At 39.1% G+C, this 13,731-nt stretch overlaps 1 protein-coding gene across 1 annotated transcript in view; it reads left to right on the plus strand.

Annotated features, from left to right (window-relative positions):
* The first annotated feature begins 325 nt into the window (after positions 1–325).
* Positions 326–13,731, plus strand: part of LOC122547269 (importin subunit alpha-3) — a 19,313-nt gene continuing 5,907 nt past the window's right edge. The window contains exons 1-5 of the mRNA XM_043685906.1: positions 326–532; positions 10,452–10,496; positions 10,818–10,907; positions 11,160–11,189; positions 11,277–11,329. Coding sequence (XP_043541841.1) covers positions 473–532; positions 10,452–10,496; positions 10,818–10,907; positions 11,160–11,189; positions 11,277–11,329 — 278 coding nt within the window. The 5' untranslated portion in view covers positions 326–472. The remainder of the gene's footprint in view (positions 533–10,451; positions 10,497–10,817; positions 10,908–11,159; positions 11,190–11,276; positions 11,330–13,731) is intronic.

The following is a 13,731-nucleotide window of genomic DNA, read 5'->3' on the forward strand; positions in this document are numbered from 1 at the left end:
GGTCCGGTTACGACTGCAAAATTGTCTCCCTTACCCCGGGACCTAAGTGCGCAGCGAGAAACTCGCATTCGCTCCAACATGGCAGCGGCAGTCGCGGTTGCTAGGGGCCAGGCCGGAACTGAATCGAGACGGCGGGCGAATTTTTGGGAGAGGCCGCGACGCTCTATAGGTGGCGCGGGGAGGAGGGCAAGAGTGGGGGGTGTGCAGCGCCCCCCCAGGGTCGGGAGGACCGACTGGCGCCGCGATTGTCCGCTCCGCATCACCGGCAGGGGCGAGCCAATCAACGCCGCCCTTACTGCGAGTTGCCCATTGCAGCGAAAGTGAGGCTGAGCGTTTTACCGGCATTTTGCCTGGTTCTGGTGAAGCCAAGTGAAGTGAAAGGCAGGTGGAGTGACTGCTGCTTATTGTTTCGTTTTCACCATTAGGAATTCAGTAACCGGGGGCAAGTTTACTTCTCGAGAGGCACACGGCAATGGCGGACAACGACAAACAGCGGCTGAAGAATTTCAAGAACAAAGGGCGGGATCTGGAGGTGAATTTGATTTTTTTTTATTGTTCCTTTTAGTGTTTGTGGCGGTGCCGCCGCCGCAGTGACGTCTTTAGTAATTTGTGAGGGAGCCGAGCCAGGCCCTGTCTTGAGGCCTGAACTGAGCTTCCAGGCGTGAGTAAGGTAACCAGGCGGAGACGTTGGAAGTTAAAAGGATACGTCAATGAAGAGGCTTTAAAGTTACTTCGTTCTGCAGCAGGGTTCGAGATTTCCCTGTTGACTAATAACTCACAAGCGACAATACTTAGCATTTTCATGCGTTTCATGAAAATGAACAGCTTCTGAAAGAAAAACGTGCCACTTGCCCTTTTTTAAATGTTACGCAAGTTAGTGATTTGAAAGCAAACTGTCTGTTCCAAATTACGCCGCAGGTCAAACTTGAAGTTTATTTTTACATGACCAGCCCATTTTCATCTGTTAATAAATAAAATGGATCGAATCCTCCAGTAGGTTGTCTCGTTTCGGTATATAATGGTTTGTTAAACTGTTTTATGGATACTTAGAAAGTAAATAGTGAAGCAATCATTCTAAGGAATATACATTCCCAATGAGCCAAAATTGTCCCATGAATCGTAGTGCCCGCTGTCTTGACATAATTTTCGGATCTCTCAAGTGTATCAGTACTTCCAGCTCCAGAAATGTTACTTCAGGGGAAAGTTTTGTTGAAATTTCAAGTATAATGATACGGAGGAATGACTACAGGGAATTGTGAAAGTTGCAACTAGCCTGTGTATGGCAGAAGTAATGCACGCGCAGGTGAATCTTTTGAACTGAGAACAAGTTAAAGGCAAAATTAAATTTTACATCATTTAACTTAGTTGGGAAATACTTGACTATTGCCAACATACTCCTTGAGAAATTATACTATTGATTATTAGGAAGTAGAGCTAAAATATATTTGTATTACAAAAGGAACCGATGACAATTGGTGTGATAAGGGCAACTATTGTGACAGGAGTTCCCTCCCTATTTCACCTGAAGAGCTAATCATAATGATGTATATGTAATTGTTCCTGTTGTTGTTCAGAGCAGTTTTTTCACTTCCAAAGTGATAAGCTACTTATGTAAGAATGAAATGAATGACACACATTGCAAGGACTGTAGCAATAATGCTTCATAAACTGGTTTAAACATGCATTACTGATAACGTTGCAACAGGCTGACTAATAACTTCAGGCATTTGTGTTGAATTAATGCAACTTGTGTTTAATCACATTAGGCTTGTGAATATTAATAGCTTAATTTTGCTTTGACAATTTAAAATCTGTATTCATGTTGGCCATTGCAAATTAAAACGCAACCTGCTGTGGGCATAAAGAAAACCATTTATTAAAATCAGAAGTTTCACTGTCAAACTTGCTGGTGGTGAACATAGAAATGGGCGGCACAATTGGCACATGGGCGGCACAGTGGTTAGCTCTGCTGTCTCACAGTGTCAGAGACCCGGGTTCAATTCCCACCTCAAGCGACTGACTGCGTGGAGTTTGCACATTCTCCCCGTGTTTGCGTGGGTTTCCTCCGGGTGCTTTGGTTTCCTCCCACAGTCCAAAAATGTGCAGATTAGGTGAATTGGCCATGCTAAATTGCCCATAGTGTTAGGTGAAGGGGTAAATGTAGGGGAATGGGTCTGGGTTGGTGTGCTTCGGCAGGTCGGTGTGGACTTGTTGGGCTAAAGGGCCTGTTTCCACACTTAAGTAATCTAATCTTAAAAAGTACAACACAGAACAGGCCCTTCGGCCCACGATGTTGTGTCGAGGATTATTCCTAATCAGAAATAAAATAACCTAACCACCGCACCCCTCAATTCACTGCTGTCCATGTGCATGTCCTGCAGTCGCTTAAATGTCCCTAATGACTCTGCTTCCAAGCAACTCTTCTGTGAATCACTTCAGTGGATTGTGTTTTTAAATTGCACATTTACTTTTGTAGTCAGTATACTGTTGAGAAATACATTTGAACAGTAGAAAACATTAAATGATTTAGTTTCCTAGAGGAACCAAAGGCACCTTTCCAAGTAAAGAGACAAGTGTATCGCTGATCAGTTTGTGGTCTTCTAGGTGAGTACTCAGATATTCTGCCATTTGAGCTAATGGTAACCCATGACACCAAAAAAGATTTGCTTTTATGTTTGGTTCTTAACAGGAAAAAGTCCAAATGTGTTTCACAAAATTGAAAGCAGTTTAGAAGTTGGTACTGAATCCAAAAAGATGATATTAAGATAATGTGGCATGTGACCTCCAGTTTGGTCGTACAGATCGTTTCTTGAGGGGAGAGGTGGAATTGCCTCCCTCGTGGTATTGTGAGTGTACACACAAAATGTGGCCTGCAGTAGTCAAGAAGGCAGCTCACCACCACCTTCTCGAGGGCAACTTGGGTTGGACGATGTCCCACGAATGAATTAAATGGGGAATTCCAGAGGGAAGGTCATAAACACCTGAAGACATGATAGCCATTTATGAAGTAAAGGGAGGGAGAGGTGTACAGAAACTATGGAAGAAGGCTAATTCTTTTAAGGATTATGAAGTTGAAGGTTAAAGATGGACATGGCAGAGACCATGGAGAGAAATGCATGCACTGATGAATATAATACATTTTAGGCATTGGTGGTCGAGGAGCCAAAGTAACCCAGCACAAATGGGTCATTGATGGGCGGAATTTTAGTTGAGCTCAGATTTAATAAAAGATGGAGGTCTTAAATGAAAGTTAGGTAATGTTCTTTACTTTCTGAAGTTTTGAAAGTTTAAGTGGAAATTCTTGTGTATTTCAATCACAATAAAAGCTTAACTTTTTTTTACTGTCTTGAACATAATGTTTCTGTGGTATTGAATAACTTTCATAAGCAAAGAAAATGATGCTGATCCATATGAGGTGATATTTGGTCAGATGACCTAAGCTTAGTTAGAAGTAAATTTTAAGGTGCGATTTAAAGGAAGGAATTGGTGTAATAAGCTGAAGACATACAACAAGACCTTCCGGGCCGAGGGCACAAACAAGTGAAGGTGCTAGAGCACTTAAAATTGGAGATTCTCAAGGCCAGAATTAGATGAGTGTGGATATCTTGGAAGGTTGTGGAGCTGGAAGAAATGATATAAATAGGGTGAAGTCACCACAATTGAAAACAAGGTTTACAATTTTAATATCCAGACATTGCAGGCACGAAAGAAACACTACATCGGACAAACAGGCAGGAAACTTCCCACTAGGATACGTGAACACCAACTGGCCACCAAAAGACACCACCCACTATCAATAGTTTCTATACATACAGACAAAGAAGGATACCAGTTTGACTGGGACAACACACACTTCCTAGGACAGGCAAAACAAAGACACGCACAAGAATTCTTAGGGGTATGGCATTCTAACCAGAACTCCATCAATAAACACATCAATTTGGACCCTATCTACCTTCCCTTGAAAAAATGAACCAAAAATGACTTCACCCACCTCAAGAATCCAATACCTATAAATAGAGAGGTGGTACATACCACCAGTGCTTCACCAGAGACACTCACTGTTATCTAGTATGGTGACAGAACGTCTGAAAACAAACCTTCAAGCTCACTGAGCTAACTTACAAGCATTGCAGGTAGTTCAATTTTGAATGATGTCAAGTTTAGAGATGAAAATATGGAAGTCAACCAGGATTGGATTGAAGTATTCAAATCTAAAGCTAACAAAAGCATGAATGAGGCTTTCTCGGATGATGAGCTGGTACAGGAGTTGGGTGGTGTTTAATTGTCTTGGGGATGACATGAATAAGAGCTTGATAGTTTCCATTGGAGTCAAATATAATATAATCCAACTCTAATACTAAATACTAGAGTATATATATGTTCAATTTTGCCCATTCACATGTCAACAAATTCTGATGTTTAAGATCAGAAAAATCATATTGTGGTACAATGTGTCCACTGTGTATTGGAATATTTTCATCCAAAGCTGAACTACTGTAGTGAATTCTCAATCAGGGTGTTGACCTAGACACTCTGGTTGTACTTTTGCCTCTCTTGCAAAAGGTTTGTTCTTGCATTATTCCAGAGACCTGAACTCATAATATAGACTGATTCTAGACTGCAACACTGTATGTTATATTAGGTGCAATGTTAAACCAAGTGCCCAGCCTGTCCTTAAATAAAATCTAAATGCTACAGAGGCTGAAAAACTGAAACAAACAGAGCATGCTTTAGAAACTCAGCGGGTCTGGCAGCATCTATGGAGAGAGAAACAGAGTTAACATTTCAAGTCCAGGATGACTCTTCAAAACAAGTGGTGTCAGCCCAGCCTGTTTAGCTTATGTTCTCTGGAGCTATGGAGGCTGAAGGGTGATCTTGCAGAGGTTTATAAAATTGAAGGGCATGGGTTGGGGAGCCTAAAATATGGATTAAGGGCAACTTTTTCACACAGGGTGTCTGCATGTATGGAATGAGCTGCCAGGGAAAGTGGTGGAGGCAGATGCAATTATAACTTTTTAAAAGGCATCTGGATGAGTACATGAATAGAGGGATATGGGCCAAATGTTTGCAAATGAGACGAGATTAATTGTGATATCAGGTCAGTATGGACAAGTTGGACAAAAGAGTCTGTTTTGATGCTATACATCTGACTCCAGTCATACTGTACTTAAAATGTCAACTATTTCTGTCCCTGCAAATGCTGCCAAACATGCTGAGTTTCTTCAGTGCTCTGTTTATCCCAGTCTGTTGGTCCTTACGTTTCTCAGTAGTACCCAAATGAATGTCAAAAACTGAAGATATTTTATGGTATACAACTTAATCAAACACACCACTTTGATTTAAAGCATTGCTACATCTTCAATCATTGGACACATTTAATGGAGATTTCTACTATAATAAAAATAAATAATGACAGACCATGAAAACCTGAAATAAAAACACACAGTGCTTAATACTTATCAGGTCTGACAGTGTCTATACAAACGGAAGCAAAAAGGTTTGGTGGAAAATCATTGACCTGAAACATTAACTCTCTCTTTTTGATGCTGTCAGTCCTGGTGAATAATTCCAGCATTTTCTGTTTCTATTTCGGAGTTCTAGCATCCAGTGTTTTGTTTTTCTGATCCAGGTTTATTATGTGTTGTTGATTAAGACTTTCAGATATTTTCTGATCACCCTGTTCAGTGATGTTATTAAACACCTCTGGAGCAAGTGGGACTTGGACCCAGGCCTCCTTGCTCAGAGGTAGGGACACCACCATCATGCCCAAATAAAATAAAGCTTTTAGTTTACATGGAGGTAATGTGATCAGAACACTTTTGTTTTCCTCTTGCATCAGCTAATATCCTGAGCTATTGTACAGGTTTTCTTAATGTAAAACTTGGATAATCTATGCAGAAAAGTCTGATACTTCTGCAATGAAAACCAGTAATAGGTGGGCATTTTAAAATTTCTTGGTCCTGACTAAATTTCCATTGTATGAGTTTAAATTAATTTGTCAGTTTCTTAGTACACGTATTGAAACGTTTGAAGTATTGTACAAAGTTGATGAAAATGTAATGCTTTTCATGTTAAGTTAAACATGTGTACACCAATGAGGACGTTGTCTTGGATAACAGACATTTTATTCATTTCACCTGGATAAACAATGATACAACCAAATTGTTGAAGTTAATGTTTGCCTGTCTTGTTTAAATATATTGCAATCCCTGACATGTAAAGTGTCAAACTCAGAAGTGTTCTCATTCTGCTAGCTCTACCTTGAGGATTAGTTAGGGTGATGAGCAGTTCTTTTATTATGTAATATGCAGGTTTGAAATGACGTTTATATTTCAGATCCCTGTAATTGCTCAAAAGAATTGGTTCCTTTTCAGGAACTAACTTCCAAAAGTAATGATATGGATTATATTAGGAAACGATCTCATTCAGGGTGATGGGAAGAGTAAAAACAGTTATTTCATGATGAACTTTGTATGTCCGTGGTGACAGATTTCATGTTGGGGCATAGAATAAATTTCTGATTTGGAATACCGTGTCCACGTTTGTTAGCATTGTGTGTCTATTGTTAGGAGGAGGAGCACTTCAGTCCACTTGAATTTCAGAGGAGCAGACCTAACTATCTCTCAATTTCTCCACCCATTCCATTCATTGTTGTAGTTTCTTCTTGAGGGCTATCAATTCAATAGTTTTCTGTTGTGACCCTACCTTGAATTAGTTATATTAAGTTGCTCAAAGTTCAACGCATAGGATCCTTAAAACCAGTAGAATAGTTTATCAGTCTGCACTAGATTTGACAGACATTGGGAAGACTGTTTTAAACCATTGAAAATTTACATCTCACTTGTTTCTTAACTTTGAGAATCAAAAATAAAATTGCATCATTGTTAATTAACTTGTGAATTTCAACTGGTACTGCACTTAAGAATCCTAACTTGAGAATATGCTTCGAGATTCTATGACTTAATATTACTAAAGAGCACCCGAGCTACAAATCTTCGCACAAACTTTGATCACTAAAGACTTAAGAAGTTGCAAATTTCAACTACTCAACTGCTTGCCTACGCAGTAATTGCTTCCTATTTGGGATTGTGTTTCAATCACTTACTTTCTAATTTTCTTTTTACTTGGTCAGATGTGAGCACATGATTAGAATATTATAATTTTGGGAGTATTTTCTTTTGATTCTGAAAATTTTCTGTTGATTCACATGTTCCATTCTACATGAGTTAGTGCCATCAAATGAGTAGTGTGCTACGTTATATATATATCATTTCTGATTGGGGTAGAAAGGAAGTGCTAATGCTTTAAACTAATAATTCATGTATAAATTAATTTAAATATGTTGAGTGACACACTGTATTTTATTATGAAATTGAAAAAAATTTAGTTACACTTACCAAGATCATGATTTAGAGCTTTGCCATGATGTTAGGATCATTGCTGCCTCACAGCGCTAGAGACCCAGGTTCAATTCCCGCCCCAGGCAACTGACTGTGTGGGGTTTGCACGTTCTCCCCGTGTCTGCGTGGGTTTCCTCCGGGTGCTCCGGTTTCCTCCCACAGTCCAAAGATGTGCAGGTTAGGTGAATTGACCATGCTAAATTGCCCATAGTGTTAGGTAAGGGGTGGGTTGCGCTTCGGCGGGGCGGTGTGGACTTGTTGGGCCGAAGGGCCTGTTTCCACACTGTACGTAATCTAATCTAATCTAAATACATGGAGCGATCAGTGCTATTTAGAAGGATAGATTAGCATATGCTCTGTCTTCAGAATCTTTATAGTCTACTGAGGAGCAGAATTTGAGATATGGGAATGGATATCTCCACACCCTCAGTCTACCTCTGGTGCATACAGACAGATAAAATGGAGGAAATATTAGAGCATATTTGTTAGTAAATTACCCTACCTTTAGTTGTTTACTGGTGCTCACCAAAGCACAGATATAAATGTAAGGGAACAGAAATTATTTCCATTGGAGATCCCCTGCAATCAGGAAGAAGTTAAGCAGCTAGTAAATAAGGCAGTATTTTAGGTCAAACGAAGGCATGCTTTAGGTAATGCAGAAATATATCTGTTGAATCTCAATGCAGTTTCTGCTTTGCTTATTATCTGAATGTCGCGTGTTGAGGTGTGTTAGTAATGAACATATTCCTGTTGGAAACAATCCAGGCTCATTTCAATTACCATCCTTACCATCAGTAGAGAGAATGAACTGTCATTGCATTGGTCTGCACTTAATTCAAGGAAACATTCTGGAAACGTATCGGGTAACCTGTATTATCATCAGTATATCCCTCTGCCTCCTTTGGAGGAATGGTTCTGTGTTTAAACTTTGTGAACAAACTTGTGTTTACATGCATTGCTTCAGTTGGAAACATTTTATCAGTCCTTTTCCCTAAACTATGATATCTTGAGTTCTAATTTTCCCACTTAAGTTTGCATAATTTTGGAGGATGGTTGTGGAAAAGTTGATACTCTTAATGAAATGAAAGGAAACACTCCGCTACGATGTGGAATATGCTAAGGCCATGGAAGTGAGAGGGATTAGCGAAAGGCATATTTGGTTGAATGGGATTTGTTTGGTCAAGAGCAGGATTGTGATAGAAATACACATATAGAGAAAATAAGCCAGAAATAATTCTAAATGGTTGACAAAACATTTCCAGTATGATACCTATTTGCTTAAGAATTTAGTTGATTGTTCCTTTTGCTATACTAATTAATAGTAACGTTGTATTCCGTGCTATAAAATAAATTGAGCAAAAGAAAGCAACTGGTTTACCTGTAACATTCCTGAGGAGTTGCACTGCTACTTTGTATTCATCTATGGAATGATTATTCAGAGGAATACAGATAGGAAAGGGCGTTAATACAGACAGGCATTTGGAAAAAGTTTTGTGACTTGAAACCAACCCAGAATTATTAAATACATACATGAGGTGGTTGCGCACATTTTTGATATGATTTTCAACAGCCTGTAAGTTTCACGTGTGAAAAGCATTGGTGAATGGTGTTACGCTGTTAAGTAAGGTGAGGGGGAGTTCTGAGGAAGGTCACTCAACTCAAGATATTAACGTTGATTTCTCTCCATAGATGCTGCCAGACCTGCTGAGCTTTTCCAACTTTTGTTTTGTTGGAGAAGTTGTTAGGGTTACACATACAGTTGAATCATTCTTTTTTGGTTTTTGAAAGGAAAACTGTTGAGCATACGAGTGCTGGGGCCTGGGCAGAAGAATTATTCGTTTAAACAGCAGGGCAAGAGGGCACATAATGTGGAGAAGGAAAGCATAATTTTGAATGAAAGATGAAAACATTGCTGCAATATGTGGCACCGGTATGGTGGCAATTAATATTGAAATGCCAATATAGGTTCTGTTGATATCATCTTTCCTTTCAAAGAGTACAAGTGCTGATTTAATATATAACTATTAACTGAACTTTTTGCTTTGCAGTTTTGCATACACTGGTTATTCCATATGATAGATATTTTTGCTTTGATAATATCTATCATATCTGTTGAATACATTCCTGTGACATATAAGCATGTATAGGAATGCTAAGTAGGATTTTCACACACAGTTTAAATTTTTTGCTTTGGTTTAAATTTTGTTTACAGTTTTTCAGTTGGTAGCGTTGTGGAGTAGGTATCACTTCGTTTGGATGATAAGTTTGTAAATAAATACTTCATCAAGATTTGTTGATCTCTTTCAACTGTTTCAGAATCCACATCACCTGGAGCATAATTTAATTTCAGTACAAGCTTATGTGCTCACAGTAGCCATTCTGCATATGTGAACATGGCCAGAATACATCAATTTGTCAATATTTGAACTTGAATGGCAATCGGCGTAATCCAGTTTCACAGTTTCCCATGAACCTCTGTCATTTGTAGTTAAAAGCAAGAACTCATGCTACCTCTCCCCTTCCAGCTACAGGATCAAACTGACAGCTATCCTGGTCTATTGTCCTCAACGCATCAAATATCGAGTAGGCCATCTGACTTCTCAAGCCTACTCTACTATTTATCTAGGTCAGTGCCATTTTTCTACACTGACCCTTGAGAGCTGTCATATCAAGAAATCTTTTGATTAATTTCTTGGGTACATTGAAATAACTGAAACTTCTGGGATAGAATTGCTAAGACTCATCACTCTAGGTGAAAAATTCCTCCTTTGTCTCCAACCTAAAGGACTTAGCTCATATTCTGAGACCATCTCCACAGGTTCCAGAACCTTTAACCAAGGGAATCGTCCTTCCCAAATCTATTCTGTTCAGTCTTGTAAGCACCACATGTATTGCATTAATCACCAAAGTGGCTGAAATGGTGAATTGTTCAGATTTATTGTTAATGTCTCCTTGAGATTAAAGTTTACATTTTATTATCATCATGCTGGAAGAATAGTTTTGAGCTTTTCACACAAAATTTTAAGTAAGCTTTCTCTTTTCTTTTAGTCAATGAGAAGACAGCGCAATGAAGTGGTTGTAGAACTAAGAAAGGTAAGGATTTCTGTTGAAGTGGTACTGCTTTGGAAGGGAAATATAGATTCGCTTTCTAAGTACTCATCTCTGCTGCTCAAGTAAAGAGATCAAGATAAAAATTATACAATGTCACGTGAAAGCTTTTACATTACAATACTCAAGGTGCTTTGTAGAGTATTAGTTTTTGTTCATGTTGAGGGGAAATTGTATGCACGTGAAAAGATTGGATCATCGCAGCAAAATATGTATGCAAGATTTCTGGATTACTTCAGTGTTTAACATTGCAGTGCAAAAAGTGTTATTTCTCAACTGAACATTAATATTTTTGTTCATAATTAGAATAAAAGGGATGAACATTTATTAAAACGAAGAAATGTACCTCAAGAGGATACTTGTGAAGACTCTGACCTTGATGGTGACATCAGAGTGGTAAATTCCTTTTACAGTTGCATAAATAAATACCCTATAGAACTTGGGGCTCAGATTTTGATACTGACTTTAACTGATGAACACTGTGTGGGAAACTTGTCTCTACTTTATAACATCAGTTTTGATTGCATAATTGATTGGCAGTAGTCAATTTGTGAGAAATATTTTGTTTTTAAAAAAGTTAAATGAATTTAACTCTCAACTTTTAAAATGTTTTGAAAACTAATATTTTGATTTGTTCCCTTTCTACAGCAAAATACATCATTAGAAGCCATCGTGCAGGTGACTAACTTTCATCTTCAAGTTGTACTTCTGTTGACTGCAGTGTAAATTTGAATATTTACTAATTGTAATAATTTTATCAAACAGAATGCTTCCAGTGACAACCAGGGTCTTCAGCTGAGTGCAGTGCAGGCGGCTAGGTGAGATTGTCATGCTTTGAGTTTTCTGACTTTTGATATATTTTTGAGATTCTCAGTAACTTCTTGAAATAAATGACATTCATTTTCTGTAGATTCTTTAGAGGCTGTTTGTTACAAAGAATATATATCATTTTATTCATTCATGGATTATGAGCATTGATGACAAGACAAATATTTATTACCCATTGTATATGCCCTTGAACCATTGGAGTGATTGGACTCCCTCTATGCTCTTAGGGAGGAAATGCTGCGATTTTGAAAAATATGAAACAAACTGATTATAGCACATGTTAGGCAGTAATATACTGGCATGATTAATGATTGACTGACACATAGAAAACAGTAGGAAGGAATGAGTCATTCTCAAATCGGCAGACTGTGACTGTTAGGGATACCACAAGGATCAGTGTTTGGGCTTATACTGTTTGTAACTTATATTGATGATTTGAAGTTTGGGACCAAATATTTTCACATTTGGATGATACAAAGCTAGATTGGAATGTGTTGTGAAGATGACAAAGCAGCTTCAACAAGATTTGGACATGGTTGTTGAAAAAAATAGCAGATGAAATTTAATGTAGAAAATTGGAAGGTATCCATTTTAGGAAGAGCAGATATGCAGATTCTTATTTACATGAAATGTAGATGTACAAAGAGATTGTGGTGTCCTTGTTGATATGCTAAGACTAGCATGCAGTTCAACAAGCAACTGGAAATGCTAATGTAATGTTATCGTTTATTGCAAAAGGTTTTGAGTATGAATAATGAATGAAGTATTGCTTTAATTGCATGGGAACTTAGTTTTTAACATATCTGGAGCAATGTGTGTTGTTTTGATCTCCTTGTCTCAAGAAAGACATTAGTGCCATAAAAGCAGTACAACAAGGATTCACCAGACTTGTTGCCATAATGGCAGGACTGTCCTGTGAAGAGAGATTGTGAAAACTGGACCTGTAGTCTCTAGAGTTTTGAAGAATGAGAGGTGATCTCATTGAAACCTAAATAACACTGAAAGGAATAGACAGGTAGATGCAGGTAAGATGTTTCCCCGCTTGGGATGTCTAAAACCAGAAGATATCACTTGGATCTGAAATGAGGAGGAAGTATTTTTCACTGAGTTGTGAAGCTTTGGAAATCTGTACCACAAGGGCTGTGGAAGTTCAGTGTGTGTGTGTGTGTGTGTGTGTGTGTGTGTGTGTATTTATGGCACCAGTTGATAGATTCCTGCTTATCAATGGAGTTTAGGATTATGCAGGTGGGTTGGGTAAAAGGCATTGAAGTGTTCAATCAACCACAATCTTATTGAATCGAAGGGCCGGTTCAGGCTGAATGGTCAACTCGCTCCTTATAATTTCCAAGTTAACTTGGGTGGGATATGGAGGAGAACTTGCAGATGTAGTGTTCCCATCTGCTTGCTGTCCTTGTTCTTTTGGGAGATGCAAGTTGTATATTTAACTGATACTGTCAGTAGGACCTTTTTGAGTTTGTCTGTCTTGTAAGCAGTACACATCACAGGCACAGTGCATCAGTGAATATTTGAGATACATTCCTGATCTGGAGAATAGAATGCAAATCCTTCTAGGCTGTCAGGTAGCTTATTTGGCATGCAGTATTGAACATGTAGAAATTTCCTAATGCTAAATTCTGGGAAAATTGGGCTTGTTCTCTTCAATCATTGTCATAAATTGTGTGTTCTTTAACAATTCTACAAGGCTGTAATTGCCTTGCCATTATTGGCAAAAGTGGCGTCCATTTCACCCTGATCTGAATATTCAACCATATATTCTCCATTATGAAGACCAATGAATTCCAACTCCATAAAGTTGCCTGTATCCGTCTTGCCTCAGCTCATCTTTTGAAATTCTTGTCTGTCTTTTTGTTACTTGTGTTATGGTACACCTCTGGGACACCCGGACCAACCAACCCAACCACCCTGTAGCTCAACATTTCAATTCCCCCTCCCACTCCACCAAGGATATGCAGGTCTTTGGACTCCTCCATCGTCAGACCACAACAAAACGACGGTTGGAGGAAGAACACCTCATCTTCCGCCTAGGAACCCTCCAACCACAAGGGATGAACTCGGATTTCACCAGTTTCCTCATTTCCCCTCCCCCCAGCCTGCCTCAGTCAAATCCATCAAATTCAGCACCGCCTCCCTAACCTGCAATCTTCTTCCCGACCTCTCCGCCCCCACCCAGTCTGACCTATCACCCTCACCTTGACCTCTTTCCACCGATCACATTTCCGACGCCCCTCCCCCAAGTCCCTCCTCCCTACCTTTTATCTTAGCCTGCTGGACAAAATTTCCCCATTCCTGAAGAAGGGCTTATGCCCGAAACGTCGATTCTCCTGTTCCCTGGATGCTGCCTGACCTGCTGCGCTTTTCCAGCAACACATTT

The sequence above is a fragment of the Chiloscyllium plagiosum genome, unplaced genomic scaffold, assembly GCF_004010195.1.
Source record: "Chiloscyllium plagiosum isolate BGI_BamShark_2017 unplaced genomic scaffold, ASM401019v2 scaf_6382, whole genome shotgun sequence".
Taxonomy (NCBI): Eukaryota; Metazoa; Chordata; class Chondrichthyes; order Orectolobiformes; family Hemiscylliidae; genus Chiloscyllium; species Chiloscyllium plagiosum.